At 40.7% G+C, this 22,079-nt stretch overlaps 1 protein-coding gene across 14 annotated transcripts in view; it reads right to left on the bottom strand.

The window, feature by feature from the left end:
• Positions 1–22,079, bottom strand: part of RALGPS1 (Ral GEF with PH domain and SH3 binding motif 1) — a 206,914-nt gene that overhangs the window by 144,467 nt on the left and 40,368 nt on the right. For all 14 annotated transcript variants that reach the window (XM_060270379.2, XM_088664937.1, XM_060270383.2 and 11 more), the window contains 5 exons: positions 21,972–22,079; positions 20,556–20,606; positions 7,207–7,290; positions 5,445–5,534; positions 2,460–2,552 (listed from right to left, as the gene is read on the bottom strand). In XM_060270379.2, the coding sequence (XP_060126362.1) occupies positions 2,460–2,552; positions 5,445–5,534; positions 7,207–7,290; positions 20,556–20,606; positions 21,972–22,079 (426 nt within the window). The remainder of the gene's footprint in view (positions 1–2,459; positions 2,553–5,444; positions 5,535–7,206; positions 7,291–20,555; positions 20,607–21,971) is intronic.

Raw genomic sequence — 22,079 nt, 5'->3', positions numbered from 1 at the left:
GGCAATAACCAATTAATGTGCATCTGAACGATTCACACCTATGCATGCATGCAAGGTGCCAAACCTGGAAGTGACCCCAAAATGTTACTAAACAGGTCACTAAAAGGGTGGACGGGGGCAGAGCAGAACGGGGGGTGCTTATACACACTCCGCTGATGTGCACAGGGGCCAGGAATGAAACCCTCATGCAAAATGGTCGTCAACTGTATTTATTCCAGCCTTCCTCCCAAAGCTGCCTGGGACGGTAAACAACAAAAACAATACAATTTGTTTTGTTTTGTTTTTAAAAAAATCAATCTATACAATCTATAAACAATCTCAAGGTTGGCAGGAACAATCTATTTCAGCCAACAACTGCCTGGGTGAAAAGGAAGATTTAAAATAACATCTAAATGTTAATAATGAGGGAAGGAAACACAACTAAGCAGGGGTGGCATTCCATAAATAAGGAATCACTATTGAACAGGCTCTGTTTCAGGCCAGCTCTAGCTGGGCAACACCTACCAGTGGCACCACCATCATAGCGTCTCCTGACAATGGTAAGATCTGGGATAGTTGATATTGTGAGAGGCAAACTCTTAAGTAGTGTTTAGGGATGATGAGCTAGTTTAGGGCTTACTAGTACAAACACTCTGAATTGGGTCCAGAATCTCACACTGGCAGCATGCTACACATCTGAAGGGGAATTTTTAATATGTGACATTTTAATGTATTTTAAATTTTTGTTTGAATCCGCCAAGAGTGGCTGGGAAATCCCAGCCAGATGGGTGGGGTACAAATAATAAATTATTATATTATTATTATTTCAAAATTGGTGACACCTAGTCTCATTAGGCTCATCATCATGGCAGTCACATTCTGCATTTCCAGACCATCTTTAAGGCAGCCCAACACAGAATATGTTGCAGTAGTTCTGACAAACAAGTCACTATAGGCTTCTGATGATCCAGTCTATCCCAGTCCAGCAACAGCTGTAGTTGGTGAAACAGCATAAGCAAGGCATACACAATCCTGATTACAAAGGCCACTGAGACTCTGGTGACAGAAAGCCAGGAACATCCCCAGACTTTGACAATGCTCCTGGAGCAGGCAACCCACCTAAATCCTGCACATGAAAACCACTCATCCACAGCACTTTCATCCCATTAGGATTCATCTCAGTTTATTGACCCCATTCAGCCCATCACTGTTTCCAGCCTCTCATTCAGATGGAAAGGGAAAACAGAGCAGCACCATGTTCCAAATGCCCAAATGGTAGCTCCCAAATGTTTCACATAGATGTTGAATAGCACAGGAGACAGAATAGGCTCCTGTCATAGGACCCTATGTCAGCAGTCCCCTAGTATTACTTTCTGGTAGTGACCCTGTAGGTAGCAGAACCTCTCTAATACAGTGCCCCCAACTCCCAATCCTGTTGTTCCAGAAGGATACTAGAGTGAATGTGTCAAAAGCTGTCGAGAAATCAAGGAGAAGCAACAGGGTTGATTCCACCCCACAATAAAGATTCTAAATCGGGGTGACCAAGGCAGTTCTGGTGCTAAACCTGGGTATTAAACCAGACTTAAATGGGTCAAGGCACAACTACAGGTATCTTGATAACCTATAATTTGTTTATCCCAAACACATCTGCAGCTGACTAGCAAATTGGCAACTGCTTTCTTGAACACCCTGGGTAAGAGTTTTCTAAAATCTCAGGGTCCATGGAGGGCCTAATCTAGAGAGAGAGCAGCACCAACTCCCACACACAGTGAACTTTATTAACCTGGACCCATCCAATCAATCCCATCATATTCAATGTTATCAACCATAATGAGCAGGGATCTAGAGGGGGTGTAGTTGTCATCACCAGTGCAAAGGTCCTGCCCAAATCCTGAGGCTACAACAATTCAAAACAGCTCTGCTGGGTAGTTTACTGAATAAACAATGGAAGCTAATATTGTCTCAATACTGCCTGTATTGAGACAAATCCACATCAATACTTGAGCCACATTTGCTCTGGTCGTTGGGATGGTCCACATCATTGCCCGGAGCTCCTGAGAAAATCAAGGAACCACCTGGCTGCCACATGGGACTCCAGGGTATTTATAAGTGATTGTGTTGATGGCCCTGTCCATCTTGCAAGGCTAGGGTCTTGAAAAGAGCACCAGACATGCTTTCTGGAAATTTTCCTGAATCTTTTGATAATCCATCAGCTTATATCACTCTCTGGGGGCTGACCAACTTCCAGTCAGAAACTTCACCTCTTCTCCCTTCCAAGCTCCATGAAATAATGTATAGCAAACATACTAGTACAGAAATAAAACCGGAAGCTAAGCTTTAATGAGTTGTTTTTAGGCCATTCAAATGGTTACAGAACAGTACCATAATTTTTTGAATTTAACATGTAGTCAATTTTATGCATACAGTACCTCAGAGATTGAGAGAGGGGAGTATACAAAATAAAGTCCACAACAACTTACTGCCCAGGTTTTCGTCAGTCTGAAAATAGGTGCGCTTTGCAGAGCTGATACCACAGACATGAGGGAATGAAGGTTGTTCAGTTCTAGAAGTTTCTGAGGAGGGAGGAAATACAGGCCAAAAACCCATCAGTTTTCCTTATGGGTTTGGAATGTCCTAGCTCATTCAACAAAATAAAATATGTTCCAAGACCTCACTCTTAATATTGTAAAATACAGAATATACAAAGAATTGAATGCATTGTGACATGAAACTACAAAATGTAAAGACCAGATGCAAAGGAAATAGATTGCACTATTACTTAGTGTTCACTTTTAACACGCACAACACTCATTCAGTGGCGGAGCTTCATGCTCCAGCACCGGGGGGCGGAGAGCAGGTGGGGGCGGGGCTAGGGCGGGTCCTGGGGGCATGGCGCCCAGCGCGGGTGGGGGATCACCCACGATGGCACCCTGCCGGGATCGCGCTGCCGGGGTCGGTGCACTTCCCCCGCACTCCTTTTCCTCCGCCAGTGCACTCATTAGGAACTTTTTTTCGCTATACAGAGAATAATAACTTGCTGTACATTTCAGAAATATAAACATGAAGCCAATAGGTTTGCCTCCTCCCTTCAAAGTGGGCAATGTGTTAGAAAAACAAAACTTGAGTAATAAGCGATATTCACTATATATGGAATGGCTCTTGCATGTTTGTTGCTTTACAAAATGTCTGGTCTCCTTCATGAAAGTCTTTGCCCCATTCACCTAAAAGGGGTTTTGATTTGGGTGTGTGAAAACAGATGAGCAAATACTCTGATTTAGCTGGGGAGACATGGATGGGGGGGGGGCGTCTTGACTCAATGGATCAAAGTTACTTCAGGACTGGCTTACGGCAAACTTATTCTCTAACGCAGAAGGCCCTTCCCCTCCACTGCTACTAAAGGTTATCATTTTCCCATAGATTGAGAACTTCCTTACATGGTTGGGCTGTGGTGGGGAACCTTACTTCATAAATATAAGGAGTCTGGGGATCAAGCAGAGGCTTTTACCAACCTCTTAGTTTTGCATCCTTAGGGCTATCACTCATTTTAAAAAATGTTTTTAAAAACAAAAACAAAAAGAGAAGTCATACAAATGATAGTAATTTCTTGGCATCACTCCAAATAGGTATTCAGACTTTTAGCCTGCTAGCATTTGGATCTGATCAATTTCTCTTCAGAGATTTAGCACACCCCTAACAAATTACGGTAAAATTTAACTATCCAAGTTGCATATGCAACAGTATTTAAGCACATTGGTAGGCATATTAGTGCAACTGATAAATAAAATCAAAGCACCTGGAATTTAAAATAACATATTTCTAAGTCTTCTTAAATGATATTAATTCAAACATATATTTTCAGAGAATAAAATAAATGGGAACAAGAAATTACCAATTATCCTATAGCTGGCAAATCTCCCAGGTGATTTCAGTCTGGCTCTTTTAAAGAGAAACAGCTTGGACCTGGGGAAAGGTGGGCATGCAAGGAATTGGTCCTTGTGTCACAGACCAATCAATCTTTTACAAGTTCCAAGAGTGCAATAAGGTCTTTTGAAAAAAGAGGAAGTTGCCATTCCCCATGCTAATGTGGGTTAATTAAAACTAACATTAAATGTTAATCTAGGAAGTATGACAGAATTCTGATTTTACATCTCTCTCAGATTACGGTACTTTGGCTAGGAATTGGGGAATTCCTTAAAACATTTCAGGTTATTTACAAAAATATAAAAGGGTAATCATTACTTGGGCAGGACGTGAAGGGGAAAGTGCTAGACTTTGTTGTCTAGTTGCTGAGGTAGCATGCATAAGTGCTAGGATTGACTGATTTGTTCGCTTCTTCTCAAATGGATTTTTGCCCTTTTAAAGTGGAATTTGATGAATCTCACTGGCTTAGCCAAATATGTCATTTAGTTTACCTCCTCCAGGGGAGCATGGGAAATTTCTACACTGTCTTTGCAATCCTCAGTTGTTCATTGTACAGGCAAAGAAAACTGCTTAAAAGGGACTGTTCCCTTTTCCAACGCATATCTGGATTTGTTTTTATCTGGATTTTGATTCTGAGGCTGTTCCCTTATCTGGAAATGTTACTTGATATGTTACATACAATACTTGATTAACAGCCTCCACGGGTGGGAGTAACATGTGATGAGTCTCAGTCTGAGCTAGAAGGCAGGTGCTGGTTTGAGATATGTCTCATACATCAGACAAGAGTGAAATCGAGATGGGATGATTAGAATGATTACAAAGCCAATAATGAAACAGGAGGGGGAGAGGAGGTAAGTAAAATATGAGGGAATGGTCAGATTTGACAGATGGATACAGTGTTGGCTCAGCTTGCAGTGATACACTGCTTTTCATGGGGCTAGTTATGCAGCAGACTGTCATCCAAACTCTTGTTTACTTATATTAATTAGGTTTTTTCCCTTGCCACTTTCTTAAAGTGCCTCTTTAATTTAATAAAGTGTTCTACTGTAAACACAAATCACTTCTAAAAACTGAACAGCTAATGTGTGGACAGAATCACATGAGTCTCTATCACACATGTTTCTCAACTGCAATTTACTGGTCAAAAACCTAGATTTTGAATTTTCTTTTACCTTGTATGTAATTCCAAGATACCTCAATACAAAATAAGTAGTTTATTCAATATTTTTGAGAACTTGAAATGTTCTGAGTAAATTTACCCTGGAATTTTGTGTTTGGTAAAATGTCACTTAGCCTAAAGCTCTGTGGTTCAGAACAATTAATTGACTGAATTCATATTAGAATTAGCCAACACAGTAGGTATTATCTGATCATATATACTATATGGCTAGATGTAATAACTAACAACAATTTTTCTGCTGGCTAAATTGCCCCTGGTTTCTACAGAACACATTTTCTTTTTCAACAGTATAAGAGAAACAGAAGATGGCTATGAAGTGGCAAAAATATTTAGAGAGACTTTTATTTAAAAGCAAAAAGCTTACCTTTGCTATTTTCACAAAATGGCTCAATATTTCTGCCCTTATTTTTAATGTCTGTGCTGTTAAAATTTCTCGTACGACCCAGAAACTGACCTATAAAAATAAATATATTGACTTTAATTTAATGAATAAAGCAGCCTTCATTGAATTAAAACAAATTGGTACCACTTAAGAATCTAAACAACTGGCTCAGATGTGCAAATCATGTAATAGTGCAAACCACTACCGGTATGTCTACGAATAAGCATATTCCTATGTCAAAAGGACAGAGAGATAGACATTTTAGAGAAAGAATGTGTTAAAACATCAACAGGAGGCAGATGAAGCTAACTAACCCCAGTGCAAGCTATTTCATACAAGCTATGTAAGTACCAGAACCTTTGTTGATATGAAAAGGTATTGCTATTTAGAATAAAAGGTAAAGGCTAAAGGGACCCCTGACCATTAGGTCCAGTCGTGACCGACTCTGGGGTTGCGCGCTCATCTCGCATTATTGGCCGAGGGAGCCAGCGTATAGCTTCCAGGTCATGTGGCAAGCATGACAAAGCCGCTTCTGGCAAACCAGAGCAGCACACGGAAACGCCGTTTACCTTCCCGCTGTAGCGGTTCCTATTTATCTACTTGCATTTTGACGTGCTTTCGAACTGCTAGGTTGGCAGGAGCAGGGACCGAGCAATGGGAGCTCACCCCGTCACAGGGATTCGAACCGCTGACCTTCTGATCAGCAAGCCCTAGGCTCAGTGGTTTAACCACAGCGCCACCTGGGTCCCATGCTATTTAGAATAAGGCACTGTAATTCTCTATCATATACAACCCTGTGGAACTGCTCTAAGAAGTCATGCCTATTGAGTTATTAATAACCACCTGAATGCATTGTAGTGATTGCACAGTAAGGTATGAACATTGCTGTCACCCAAGCACAGTTGTCTGAATGTGCTTCTTTCCTGAACTGTGTTCAGTTTTGGATTACAGAAGGATGATGCAAGTTTTCTTGGTATTCTATTGAGCCTAGTAACTTCATTGCTCTTTATTGATAAAATCATTTATTTTCTACTCCAGTTAATATCCATATTATATGATAGGGCTGTGCTATAAATCACTGGGCACTGTGTTCCATAGGGCAGGTGCTGCTGTGCTGAAGGACCTGGTATGAGTTGTTATGGAAGAAACCTCTGGAACATTTAGCACCACAAGGAAAGCCTCTGTAGATGACCATTGTGAACAGGCAGTTGTACGGTAAGGCAATCCCTCAGATACCCTGGTCCCAAACTGTTGACAGCTCTGTACACCAAAAGTCAAGCCTTAAATTTGGGCTAGGAGTATATTGACAACAAGTGCAGTTCCTTCAGCACTGGTGTTATGTGTTACTAGAAGGCAATCCTGGCCACAAGACAGCTTCCACACAAAAATAGTAGGGCAGCCCTATAATCCAATCTCAAGGTTAGCAATGCATGGATGACTGTTGCTAAGCTTTCCCTGTCAAGAGCAGCTGTAGCTGGGATACTAGCCAACACTGGAAGAAAGCAGTCCTAGCCATCATGGCCACATGAGCCTTCACTCATGGATCAGGGAATACTCCTATCCCACATCCCTGTTCCTTTAGAAGAAGTGCAACCCCATCTAGAATGGGTAACTTCCTGAAATCCCAGGCAGCTATATGTTTCTAACTATTAACAATAATCTATTTGTACAGTACAGTTACAAATCCAACCTGTATTAACCTGAGAGACAATGATTATGTATTAACTCTGATTAGAATCTTTACCTGATTAAACCTCCTTGTAAAGGCAACAACATTGGGGGCAAGGATGTGTTTTTCTTTCTTATTCCATCCACAACTTGCTAGTTCCTAGAAAATATAACATAATACCATCTTTTAAAAAAACTTTCACAGCATTAAATAAAACTTTCCATTAAGAAAACATACCAGCAAAGAAACAGGATTTTAAAATTCCAAATGGACAGAATTGGAAAACTATTATAGCTTCTAACAGTACTAAAATCTAGTCACTGGATCCTCTGATTTTCCTTGTACTCACAACAGGTATGTCCCCTTTAATTCATTATCTTATTTTTAAATCCTGCCTTTCTTCTGCCTTGGAAAACAAGGCAGCATACAGGAACCCATCCAGGCACTAGCAGGATCCAGACCTATCCAGGCACTAGCAGAATCCAGACCTACAGCAGTGTAGTGGTCTTACCGGTATGTGCATTCAGACCACACACTAGGCCCTAAAAGTTAACGCTTGAGTCCAATGCTAAAGTGAGATGTAATAGCACAGACAGAATACTAAGAACAAGGAATCACCAAGGCCAGTTTTTTAAAAAACAAAACAAAAACAAAAACCATGTCACAGATGGGACCACAGACTTTGCTCCATAGTGAGACTTTAGCAAAGGAAGAAACCGTATTTCATTAACATCCAATGAAGCTGACTGTTGGAAGATTTAGGACAGATAAAAGTAAGTGCTTCTTCCTGTGGCACATAGTCAATAGAACTCGCTCCCCCAGGAGGCAACGATGGCCACCAACTTGGATGACTTTAAAAGAGAATTAGACAAATTCAGGAAGGACAGGGCTATCAATGGATATGCTCTACCACCAGCTGGAGGTAGCAATGCTTCTGAATAACAGTTGCTGAGAACCACAGAAGGGGAGAGTGCTCTTGTGCTAATGTTTTGTTGCTGGTTTTCCACAGTAACTGAAACCTTGATTGCAATGCAAATCCTGCTTTGCAATCTACCATTTTATTTAAGAAAAACATCTTATGACCAAGAAACACCTTGTCGCTAAACAAAACTGAAATTGTATTTTCCAAGGAAATAATTTGGCTCCCTATTCAGATGAAATTATCCTGAATTTTGTGCTTTGTATATTATAGTCAAACACCTCTGTGGCTTTCCTACATCTTAACTACTTTTCAGTACCACCATGAACATTATAAGGCGGCTATGTTTGACTTGTCAGCTCCATGGGGGTAATGTGCAACAAAGGCAAAACATTCTATGCATCTAATGAGATCTGCTGTAAATTGGATAGATTAAAAAGATGCCCAATTAAGCAAGGGCAGTATATGTAAAGCTCACCATAATTAATTTTCACTGGATAAGCGTATTACAGCTGCTTGTTTAATGGAAGGTATTTTAATGAAATCCCATTTCTGCATAACTAGAGAGCATCAGCAAATGTTAGCACTTTTGCAATAACAATGTTTCTTGTGTTCAAACATTTGGGTGAAGTCGTACATCACCCTGACCTGAACCAAAGACTTAATCAGGGCAGTGGTGTAGCATGGGGGGCCTGGGGGGGCCATGGCCTTGGGCACATAACGAGGTTCCCACATGACAGGCTTCTTCACTGAAGCCAGAGCCACAGGGAGGGAAGCCATGCACAGGCCAGGCCTTCTGCCATTCAACGGCCCAGTGCTGCCAGCCAGCTGTAGATCCACTCCTGGGTCAGGCCTAGCCCAGGGGCAGAAGTGGCAGAGAAGAGGAGAGGCGACAGTGGAGGCGGCGCCCTGCTACTCTGCTGGGCTCTGGCGCATGAGTACATCCCCACCACCACCACTTTTTGAGGCTGGGATTGGGGAGTCTGACCACAGTCACACAAGGCTGCCAGGTTGGCATGAGTGTACGCCCTGCCCCCTGTGCTGTGTGATGGTAGCATACGCTCTGCCACTGAATCAAAGTACTCTGTTAGAGGGGTTTTCGTGGAAGTCTCTGTCCAGAAGCCAAGTGTGGTGTGGACAGGCCTTAGAGATACCAGTGGCAGCCTTAGGATGGCTACCTCGGTAGATTGGTATCTTGGGGGGAGGCCATATTCCTTGACACAACCCTGAAGAAGAGTTAGAAACTTAGATATATAAGCTAGGTGCCAAATGCCAAATGGCTCCTTAAACCAGGGTTGCAGTCACCAAAACAGAATGTCTAGTTGCTGGTTTTTTGTTTTTTTTCAAATGATGGACTATAATTGTTTCTCAGCTAAACATTTAGCTAGTTAAGATGATAACCTTGAGCTCGGTGAAGAACTTTGAGAACTTAAAGAAGAAAAGTCACTTGATCCAAGGACAGTTCACATATATATTGGTCTATTCTTGCCTCTTTTTCTTAATGGTGACTGCTCCTGCTCAGGCTGCACAATAAAAGCATTTTGGTTCCAGAAATCCATTCCGATTGTGCAGACAAAATATAACTGATAGAATGCTACAGGATGGGGTATTAGGGTTTGAAAACAGTCCAGATCCAATGATCCCCAGATGGTGGGTGATTTTAGGCACCATCCTGATGCCTAGGCAACTTTACTTGATCGCAAGTGGTTGAAAGCCAGTTGCTAAATGCACCCAGCAGCTGGCTAGCTTCAAACATTGCCCTGAAGCAGTTTCAACCCTATGATAGGAGGCTGAAATGGATATACACCCAATACCTGAACCAAAGTTCCACTTACATCTGTAATCAATAAAGTTGTGGCCGACTTTTAATCCAGATCATTGTCTGTTTGAGTTCATTCTATCACACCTCACAGTACTGGGTACCACTGTGACTGGTACCACAATAAAAACTCATTTTTGTATAATTAGAGAGCATCAACAAATGTTAGTGCTTCTGCGATAACATTTCAAAAGCACCTTCTATATATATTCTTAACTGAAAAGAAAATCCTCTGAAATGCCACATAAGCTTTATTTGATTTGGAGGTTTTATTACAGTAATGTTAGTGCAATGAATGTCTTTATTCAACCTCAGTGGCCTGGAAATGCTTCTACCCATCACTACCTCAAGGTAACAGTCCTCCTTTATGATTCTGCAAGATTCTCACAAACTAAAAATATATTGAGAAATATAGGACAATGATTTTTGCATCTATCATTTTAAGATTCCTACAAAATATCACTGGATTTTCATACACTGGATTATAATGCAGTATGACCATAAAAATGTGCTTAAATGCTGTCAACATAATATAATGACCACTATGTTGTCATCTTATTGCCCAAACACTACAAACTCATTTTGGGATGTGGGCTAACATCAGCTCTGGTTCCTCAGTCATCAATGGATGGTTCAGGTGAGGAAAGGGCAATTGGCCACAGCATATGTGCAGCTATGCATACACTAGGAATTTCTTTTAAATGCCTAAAAGCCCCAAGAAATTCATGAGCCACACTTTGGCCACCCTAATCTATAGCTATCTCCCACAAATCCTCTTCTGGAACCTCAACTATTCTGCTACCAGCTGAGAAAGTTGAAAACAGCCAATACCATAGTACCCAGCCCATTTCTGTTACGTTCATTTCTCAGATTAGGAGAACTAGTCAGGATCATCCAAAAGGTTGGCTTTGTGTAGTGCTTGAGTGGCTGATGCATTTTCCTAGTCCTGTTAACATAGAGCTCTGGAGACAGTGGGTCTCGTGTAGCACAAACAAAACATTTCAGATGTATCTGAATGCTTTTACTTTAAATTGGAAATATATGCATACTTCAGAGCTATGCACACACACAAATATAATCCAAAGGGGAAAAAGAAACATTATTTTTGCCAAGGGAAAAATGATAATTTCACATTATCCCTTGATGTTCCAAATACATTCTACAGCTTGCCTCCACAATTACTAGCTCAAGTTACTACAAATCTATATAGCTTTTGCATTCAGAATTAACCAACTGTGTATATAGTATCCTGGAAATGAGTTAGCCAGATTATCTATCCTAAGCCACTATTAGCAACCACAGAGCTTCAAACAACTCTGTTATGCACGTTTCTCCAACATCAGCTCTGTACTGTGGAGGTTATGCAGCCCAAGACAGGGAGCCAGCCAAAGCACTAGAAGTCTGCCTCCAAAGAATTCTATAGGCATGTGATAGAATGTCCTGTAGGAATCCAAAAGCCCACATGTGATGAGAACAGCGGGAAAATCACTTCATCTCCACCCACGCTTCTCAACATAAGTTTCCAACTTGTATCTGCTGTGAATAATGGTGCCAGTTCACACCTGTCAAGACTCGTGTCTCCCCCATGTGATAAACAGATGTCTGGTGGTCAAAGAGCCTGGAAAGCATTTGTTCACGTGGCACAAATCTGCTAAGCACGATAGCAGAACTGAAATGAGATTGAAGGGGCGGGCTACAAAAATAGAGGGGGAAAAGGCCTGTAAATATCAGCAGAAATAATTATCACTCCAATAAGTACAGGCCAGGAAAATAAACACATTTGTGCCTGGAAAATGCATTTGAAAGTTTACATTTTGATTACAGTATTTACCAGCAGATTTTACCAAAAAAAGATCTTCTACAACACACGCTCCCCTACAATAGTATTTGTCTACATGCCATCGGCATTGTGTTGTACAAGAAGAGAACTTCCTCGTTATGTGTTTTTACCATTAACTTCTAACCTTCCAATACATTTTATGCTATTCAGCAAAAAAATTACCCACTGCTTTTAAATGTGATACACATTCCACACACACAAATACAAGCAAGATCAAATGTTTTCTAAAACAATTTTTAAACAGGGTCTATCCAACTAAATCTTGATTAGGGCTGGGCAATGTCAGGTTTTCAACATCATGATGTATCACCAGCCAAACACTGCAATCTGGCCGTACTCAGCAATGTTGTAACAACAAACTGCATTGGCCCCAACCCCGTGAGATGCCAGGGTGAAACTGCTGCAGCTTTCACGAAGGCGGGACCTGAAGCATTTTCACTCCATTGCCAGGCGGGGCAGGAGCTTGATGCAGTTTGTTTGCCCTGCTCAGCCAGGGGGTGGGATGAAGGCTCCCGTCCCCGGCTAAGCAATCTCCGAAGTTCCTCTTGCTTACGCGTGAGCTGGAGGGACATCAGGTCTTCTTTGCGCCGCTCAACAGGGTGTGTGGGAAGGCTCCTGCCCCCCCAGCTGAGTGAGGCCCAGTGGCTCTCCAGCTCACACAACAGGCCAACTATTATATGTAATTTTATTTATTTTAATTTTACTTCGTTCAAACTTTGTAATTGGTGATTTTATCCTGATACTCGTCAATAATCACCAGGGCTGTCTTAAGCATATGTTGCACCAGGGTGCAAAGATCCACCTGCCCCCCTCCAGTTGCCCAGTTCCAGGCGCACAGGAGGGCAGAGTTGGCTGGCCGCCTCAGCATCTCGCTGGTTCAGTTGCTCCCGAACTCGTGGTGCAGAGCCACCTGCAGCAGAAGAGCTCGCCGCAGCACTCCAACTGATGGGCGGGCTCTTCCCCGGACTCAACTCTCGGGCCCTGGATTCTTGGCCTGGCGCCCCTGAGAGCCCGGCGCCCTGGTGTCCTGCGCTCCTAGCGCCTGTGGGTAAGATGGCCCTGATGATCACAATAGAACAACTTTATACTTAGGAGAGTCAATTGTTGTGGGCATAAAAACATTTCTCCACTCAACAGTATTTTGACACTTATCCTGCTCTACACTAAATGTGGCTTGCTTGCTTGCTTACTTACTTACTTACTAAATAAATAAATAAATAAAATGGCATTGAACACAAACACAAAATGGGTACAGTTATACATATGAGGACAGGACTGGACAATGGTGTATTTGCTCTCAGAGTAGAAATGTGTCTGTTTTTCCTCTTTGCTTTGTACTTAGTTCAGTGAAATACTTGCTTCATGTCACTAGCAGGCAGCACAGCAGGGCTGTAATTAAATTTGGTTCTTGGGCTTGCTGCCTTCCCAGAGTGAATTAATTGTGTCCTGACATCAAATGACATGCCAGCAAAAATATTAATTGGGGTAAAGGCTAAATTAGGTTCTCAATTTAACCAGCTTTAAACCATGGTTAAGCAGGATGCATTAAGGGCAAAGTATAAGATCCCAGGGCCTTCTGCTGGTCTCTTAATCACAGGTTTTTTTAATTAGTTTTAATTAAAGTTTTTTTGTGTTACAAAACAGACAGATGAACAGGGAAATGTACATCTATTGTCTCCTCTTTGATTACCCTCATTATGTCTGTTCTGGCCTTATGAGGGGCATTGGGGGCAACTATTGACAAAATATATGCATTGAGCATTAGGGAAGAGAAAACCATCTAAACTTCTATTTAGATTTTATTTTTTTACTTCAGAATGTCATATTAATTTAACAAGTCTATGTTGCTGCTAACACACATCTCTACCTTCCTTTTTCACCTATGGATGCCAAGGATAGAGGCTTAGTAGACCTGTCAATCTGGTCAGGATTAATCTGGACCTTGATGGGATTGGATTTCTGCTGAAGGACCAAAGGCGCAGTTTGCAAATGCATTGTATCAGCTCAGGCTGCTATGCCAGCTGCAGGCCTATCTGGAACATCAGAAACCGGTCTTAGTTACTCATGCTGTAATCATCTTGAAACTAAACTAATGCAGTGCACTTTGAGATGGGGGCTGCTCAGGTTTGGTGGGGTGTGGCACTACTTTTGCACCAGCTGCACTAGCTCCCAGGGCATTTCTGAGCCCAGTTCAAAGTGCTGGCAGTTTAGAACTAGTTTACCTTAAGGACCAGCTACACCCCCATGACCCTGCCTGTGATTCAGGATCCATATCTGAGGTCCTGTCTGTGTGCTCACCAGTGAAACTGGTACAGTTGCTGCAGTTGTGAAACTCTCTTATGCTAAAGGGGGGGCAAACAAATGTTAAGGCCTTCTTGAATAACAGAACTGATTTTTTTAGTATTGCCTTTCCTTGAGAGAATTTTGATGATCTAATTTCACATTTCAATCATTTATTTGTCTATATTCACATCAGCGCTTCAAACTCTGCCAAAGGTTCTTTCTTTCGCTTCTTATTTCTCTCTCTGTGTTGCTATGTGAAGGCTTGGCTCTGAAAAGCAACTAATAAATAACTGGAATAAACAAATTTTCATAGTGGCTGCAATCCTAAACACACTTGAAGTCCTAATGAACAGTGAGTCATCTTCCTTCTGAATAAACATGCATAGGATTGCATTACATGTTTAGTTTCAAGTCAGTCTATTTGCAAATAAACTCTTAAATTTGTTCCAGCTAACCTAACATTTTCATTACTATTTCTTTTTGGATGTGAAAACCACAGGTATTTTAAAGTCTACCCAGAAATGAAACTTGGGGTGCTTTACTTATTGAAAAGTTAATTTCAGAAGCTGGATTTACAGTAGCATTTGTTTCTGCAGAATCTTGGCATATATTTTAAAAAGGTCAATCTATCAATGCTGTCCTTTTTCTATTCAGAAGGAAAAATGCTCAAAATATTTTGTAAATGTACCAACACATTTCTGAGTTATATACTTATTAAAAAGAGAGAGAGAGAGAGAGAGATTGATTTTTGGGGGGAGTGTCAGCCAGCACCACAAATTCTATATGTGAAAACCAGCTGTCCCATTACATAACCCAATTTGTAGGGAGTTCAAAATTTTCCTGTAAAATATTCCATCCAGAATCACTCCAGGCATCAGGTGTTGAAAATATAATTTCATTTTGGGGGTCGAGATGTCACCAAGGCAAGATGATATTTGGATCTGTTGCTGGCCAAGCTTGCTCCAAAACAAAGTCTTCCCCTTTAATCTCAACAACTCAACAGCCTTCCTTTTGTACAGTAGCCAAATCAGGCTCATTTGCTAGGGAAAAAGTGGGTTTATATAATCTCAAAGACTTCTGTGCTAACCAAAAGCCCCTTACAGTTACAGAAATAAATTTTATATTGGGACATATACCATGTGGCTGGTTAGAGATACACCACGTTATCTATTTTCTAAATCAGCCAAATGCAAGGACACAAGCATTATCCAGCTGAAATAGTTTTTGAGCAACTTCTCAACTCAACCAACCCACTGGGAAAGGGAATCATCTCTCAACTATATAAAATCCTCACACAATAGGCTACCCTTCCTCTCATTTCATTAAGACTAAAATGGGGAAAAGATTCTGGAGCAGAATTAGAGGGGAAACCCCGGGAACAAATCTGCCCTAAACTACCATTTAGATCCATCTCAGTTAGAACTCAAGAAAATGCTTTAAAGATAGCACATCATTTGTCCTTCTGCCCAGCTAGACTACACAGAAGTAATTGCAACACGTCCAATTTCTGCTGGTGGGAATGCCATTAACCTGGCTCTCTAGTACACATGTGGTGGTTTTGTCCCAAAATTATTCCCTTTTGGGGAAAAGTTTTTCAAACAATTAATCAAATGATGGGACAATCGCTACAACCAGACCAAAAATTAGCACTCCTATCTTATTTTACTCTTCAGGTTAAGAATAAAACCAATAAAGACCTCATCCTCCATTTATTAATTGCAGCTAGATTAGTGACTGCAAAATTAGTAGACTTTAAATGCAAATCTTTTTGAAGCCTGGATTCTGCAAGCATGGGATATTATGCTTATGAACAAATTAACCATTTCAAAAAAAGAAAATCAATCTGAGGGGTGGAAAGACTCACACCTATACAATCTGGTATCCCTTTGCTGATTTTGTTAAGACAACCGAACATGATTTTCACCCTCCATCAACTCATGGAACCTTATGAAGAGACACTTTCATCTGATTGCCTTTCTTGGGAATGTCCAAAACTACATCAGTCACTATTTTTTATTCTCTGTAAAGCTATTAGGCTCTGTTTTCCTTCTATGGGTATGTTTTGTTACTTGCAATTAAAATCAGTAAAAAAGGAGCTTATCATGAGAACCTCCTTTGTAAGTAAACATGATTCTGTGAACATTCCACATCTTAGCTATCACAAATAAATACAATCATATACAACCTACCACTGGCCTACTCACCTAGGTTAAGTAATAGTCATCATATACTAGCAGTTGTGGTAAATTGCCCCTGTCTGCCTACCAACACATCCTTGTACCACATTGTTCATCTCATTAGATATTTGGGGGGTGGGAGTGGGAAGAAGAATCCTGACAGGGGAGTGGGCAATGGATAGCAGGGTAGCAACTAGCCCTGATGTCTATTGTAAAGCTGTAATCAATCATATTATCATGCAAGTGCAATAAATCCTGCTACAGTGGTACCTCTGGTTAAGAACTTAATTCGTTCCAGAGGTCCGTTCTTAACCTGAAACTGTTCTTAACCTGAGGTACCACTTTAGCTAATGGGGCCTCCTGCTGCTGCCGCAACACCGGAACACGATTTCTGTTCTCATCCTGAAGCAAAGTTCTTAACCAGAGGTACTATTTCTGGGTTAGCGGCGTTTGTACCCTGAAGCATTTGTAACCTGAAGCATTTGTAACCCGAGGTACCACTGTATTTATGGTAGTTTCTGCAGTCTTCTACTAAATGCACAAAGTAATTTGGGTGTGTGGGTATGGTGTGTGTGTGTGTGTGTGTGTGACACGTTTTACAAATTTTGGGAAGAAAACAGCTGTGTGAACAATGATCAAATGATGACTTATAAGGCTTCCCTTGTTACTTAATGATATGAAAATTATCTCATAAGTCACTCCAGTTACTCAAAAAAAGAATGATTAGTATAAATATTTATATAACCCCAAAATCAACACTGAGCAGCAAAAACCACTTCCTGAGTTCTTGCTTCTTAGGAGTTAGGCTGCATCTGCACAAATGAAGAAAACCAGAAGAAGATACTACAGTATACAGTAATAATATGGGGAGAAAACAGTAACCGACAGGAATTAGGGAGCTTCACGGATTAACAAGATGCTCAAAAACTGTTTACTATTTAAGCTGATCAAAGCAACCTGATACAAGTACTGTCAAGGTTGTAGTGTATCAGTCCCCTTTAGAATAAATTGTGATGTGATCATATATGCTAATAGACTGCTAAAATTCAGGGTCTTTATTAAGCAGTTGATGGGCTGCAATACATAGTGTGCTGTGGATAACCCAAGGGACTGCAACTTTGACAATCTGCCCTAGATAACTTTCTCATTTTAAAATATTCTTTATTTTTAAAGGAAAAATGACTTAATATCTGCAAACATACGGCACTTGTTAATATTCGTAAAACATCCAACACCTCTCTCTGTGCTCTGGAATGCCTTACATTCAGGACTGGATAAAAACTGACATCAGAAAAGGTCAAGCACCACGCTGAGGACTGATGATTTTTTAGTTATCCTTAAACTTCATGGCATAAACACAGTGCGGAAAAGCAGCAGATGGCTCTCGACCAACAAATGACAACATTACTATTCCTTTTGCTAAAGCCAAATAAAAGGCTGCCTTTGCAATTTGTTATAACAAGTCTTTGGGTGGAAAATATGTTGCTGCTTCTGAGTTGCAAGCTCTCAGAATCAAAGTTCATGCCCTTCTCCACTTAAATATTTTATATCTCAGGCTGCATACACACAATACATTTAAAGCACATAACTCCCGCAAAGAACATAAGAGCCTGCCGGATCAGGTCAATGGCCCACCAAGTCCAGCATCATGTTATCACAGCCGCCAACCAGATGTCTATGGGAAACCTGCAGGCAGCACAAGAGCCCTCTCCCTTCCTGTGATTTCTAGCAACAGGTATTCAGAAGCATTGCTGCCTCCAACTGTGGAGATAGAGCATAGCTGGTAGCCCCAGATAGCCCTCCCCTCCATGAATTTGCCTAATCCTCATTCAAAGACATGCAAGTGCCATAGTTATGGGCTACATAACACTATGTGCTGTATAAAGAAGTACTTCTTTAACGTGTCCTGAATCTTATAACATGCAGCTTCACTGGATGCCCACAAGTTCTAGTGTGATGAGAGTGGAAAAACTTTCATCTATTCATGCCATGCATAATTTCTTCCAGAAGCTCCTGCTGCAGGAAGAATACTGTGGGGTCTTTGAGGAGTCCAAGATGCAGAATCAGTAAGAAAATGGCCACAAACCTCTTTAGAAATAAAATTGCCTAGGGCCATGAAATATTGTACATATTATTAATTTATGATACTTCTGAGCTCCACTCCCACTCCCATTACCAGCAGTCTGTGGAAGGACATAAACATGTAAAAATGCACTATCAAAAATACAAATACAAATCCAGCATAAAACCAAACAACAGCAGTGTTAAAACAAATATCAACCAGTAGCATAACTTTCTCACGGCTTCAGAATGCCAGAATTGCTGAAATTCTCTGAAGCCCTAAAGTCTGGCAGAATACAAAGCTTTTCCCCTGATGCTGATAGAAATACATTGTAGGTGCCTGTAAAGCCTCTCTGGGGAGAACATTTCCAAATCTAAATAGGCAGAAGCACTCAGGAAATAGCCTCCCCTCATATATAAGGTAAATGTAGTAGCCTGTTAAAACCATTATAAGGACCCAAATATATCTAGCCCATAGAATTAAGTTATCATTCTATCAGTAAGATGCCACATCAAAACTAAGTTCAACGAATAACACATGCTTATGAATAACACAGAAGGTAACAGATTTTAATTTGACTACATAGAATTAAAAGAGACAGCTGGAAAAGCCACTGTTAGCAATATCAGCAGCTGAGATCTAATTGGTCTTAGAACACATGCTGTATGCGCAAGTACAGATGGAAGCAATTATATATGTCAGAGCTCTGACTGCATTCACCAGACATCTCCTGATAAAATTAGTCACTTCTTATATTCATCAGGGAACAAGACAGCTATGTATTACAACACTTGCAAGACTTCTAAGTTTTCCTAGCCTTCTGCCAAGCTTTAACTCAGCGTCTACACTGCTTCCTAGAAGGCCTATTCTAACTTCTAAAATAGAAAATTCAAGCAATTTTAAAGCAATTTTAAAGAGTTTGTCTCAAACCACATTTCCATCTACTGCAGTCAGTCAACATCAACATACAAACCTGAATAAGACCTGCCAATGCCCTGTCTGTCTTTACGCTGACCACAATCAATCTGACTAGGGCTGATCTGAACACTCCTGCAGCAGAACATTTGGCAGGTTTTGGAGGAAGTGAAGGGAGGGTGGGACATTTGGGTGATGGAGGAGCTAGTTAGTTTACAATAATAAAATTGGCCAATGGCTTTTTTATTCTTTTTTCAACAGCAACAACAAAAACATCATTGAATATAAAAGCTTCCCTGAGTGGCTAAGACATGCAGCTTCTGCTGCACACTTTCTAAATGGAGCCAGAAGAATGTTTCAGGAATTGACATTGCATGATCACATGGTTTGGGTTCCAGTGAACATTGTCAGGTGGGTGGGTGATAATTGTCTCCATAGGACCATGGATTTTTAAAAAAGAAATAAATGGATAAAAACTGATATGGTTATACAATATTTCAAAAAGGACTTCCAATTAACCCTGTTTATCTGCATTTGTTTTTTTTTAATAGTGCTCCTTTCCTCGGTTTTATTTTCCTCGTTCCGCCCAGACACTGAGGTCCAGTGCCGAGGGCCTTCTGGCGGTTCCCTCCTTGCAAGAAACCAAGTCACAGGGAACCAGGCAGAGGGCCTTCTTGGTAATGGCACCCGCCCTGTGTAACACAAAAAACAACTACCAGACTTTTATAAGACATCTGAAGGCAGCCCTGTTTAGGGAAACTTTTAATGTTTGACACACTATTGTATTTTAATATTTTGTTGGAAGCCGCCCAGAGTTATTCCTCAGCAGCAGCAGTAAACACAGTGGTACAAAATTGAGCAAATGACTGAGTGGCACAAGAAGTGTCCCTGAAATCTGCTATGACTTCCATTTACATACTGCTGCTTGTTCATATTCTCCAACATGCCAGAGAAAAAATTATGATGGGCCCCATCCTGCTTCCTCTGCCTGTAATGTTTTCTTCTATGGAAAGAGATAGTAGGGAGAGAGGTTGAGTTCTCATCCTGTTGGGAATTTAAAATGATTGGGCTTCTCTTGCAGCTCCTCTCTTTGCCCTTGGGGGAGGTGTATATGATTGATTGATTGATTGATAGCATTTATAGGAGTGGGGGAACTTTCAGCACAAGAGGCACATGAAAAATCTCAGAGGGGACCCAGCTTCTCAGAAACATTATTTGCATTTCTTGATGCAGGTTAAATGGTCGCTTTGCACTTACAGTCTTTATATAGGTACTTCACTGTACAGCGCTAGGTACAGTTTGGGTCTTATGTTAATAACAGTTCTTTTCCCTTGAAATACATATAAAGTTATCCAAATGGTCATTGTTGACTTCCAACATTTATTAAAAGTTAATATCAGGGCACATACCTCTGGCTGAATAGCTTTAAACACAGGCATATCCATCAATGTAATCTGACTCTGTAACAAAAGTTAGAGAAAGAACAATTACAAATTTACAAATACTTGATTCTGTGCTAGTCCAAGATACTTTTGCCCAAGACAGAAAATTCTAACAACACTCAGGCCCCGGATCATGTGTGCATAGTCTTCAGGAAAGTTGGTATTGTACAAAAAATCTTCACACTGCTGTGATGAAATACACTGTTAAAGTAATTTTTGATTCAATAGCTCACTTCTGACACTTTTAAAGAGCTCCTTTCCCCACATTATTGACCAAACAAGGCAACAAGGGTTGTGTGACATCCAGCTAAATTTTGCTCATTACTCAATAGACCCATTGAAATTAATGTACCTAAGTTGGTTGTGTCCATCACTTTCAATGGCTCTACTCTGTGTAAGACTAACATTGGAAATTATTCACAGGTACTGCAATGTAGAGATTCAGCTTTCTATCCAATGTTAGTTATATTTAGAGTAGATCCAGTAAAACATAGTATGATACATCCTTAAGTGCAGAGTCACAGAAGGGAAAGGCTTTATATGTTGCTTCCTCAATTTAATTTTAGTTTTTCCATCTGTAATTCCTAGGCTATAGTTCCCTTTCTCTTCTTGTGTATTTTTCTAATAGTAAACCTCATTTAACTGAAATAAAGGCAAAGTAGCTGACTGCTTTGGCTACTGCCTTTTCAGTTTAGTCAGAATCCCTCCCGGTCACGTTATCTCTGCTTAAATCCCCAGTGTCTGTCATATCAGACAGAGAAGCAGTTCCATTTTTCTAGAAAAAGAAGTGCCAGAAATCACCATGAACACCTCCCTCATTCTTTTAAAATGGCAATGGTGCCCACCTGAGAGGTGTTGAAACTGAGTTCTAGCAAGTTCCAACTGGAAAAAAGGCTTGCGGAGAAGTCCTGTGTTGTTGGTTTAAATAAAAAAGAAAAACAACCACGCACACACAAACAAAACAAACAAACAAATACCTAAATATAAAAAATAAGGCAGTAAAGATCCTCTTTACCTAAACTGCTCCAATGCCTGGAGGAAGGGAGAAAATGTTGTCAATGGTGGGTGGACATGCTGCTGAAGCCTCTCCAGAAGCCCCAGATACCTGAGTGCTATGTTTCCACTTCTGCATTCACATTTTGAAAAAAGTTTTCTATAAAAGTGAACATGGTGCTGTGGCTACAGCTTAGGAGAAGCTTCACTGAAAAAAGTGGTAGTTATGCTGCAACTGGGCATAAGAATTAAAAACTTTATATGTAAATCAAGTAAACCCCCAAGATATCTTGCTGAACACTAATTTACTTCAGAAATTTGAATGAGAACCTATTCTTACGATCATGTCAATACTTGTAGTACAAATATGAAATCAGTAATTTTACTTACTGCAAACTCCTCCGGAGTTACTTTCAATACGTCAAATACAACTGCATCATAGCTTTTATGGGCATAATCTGAACTCCGTCCTTCCAGAGAGTCAGAACTGCTGCTGCC

Source organism: Zootoca vivipara, chromosome Z2 (genome assembly GCF_965207765.1).
Source record: "Zootoca vivipara chromosome Z2, rZooViv2.hap1.1, whole genome shotgun sequence".
Lineage (NCBI taxonomy): Eukaryota > Metazoa > Chordata > Lepidosauria > Squamata > Lacertidae > Zootoca > Zootoca vivipara.
The sequence above is the reverse complement of the archived record's forward strand: the minus strand, read 5'-3'. Positions and strand labels throughout refer to the sequence as shown.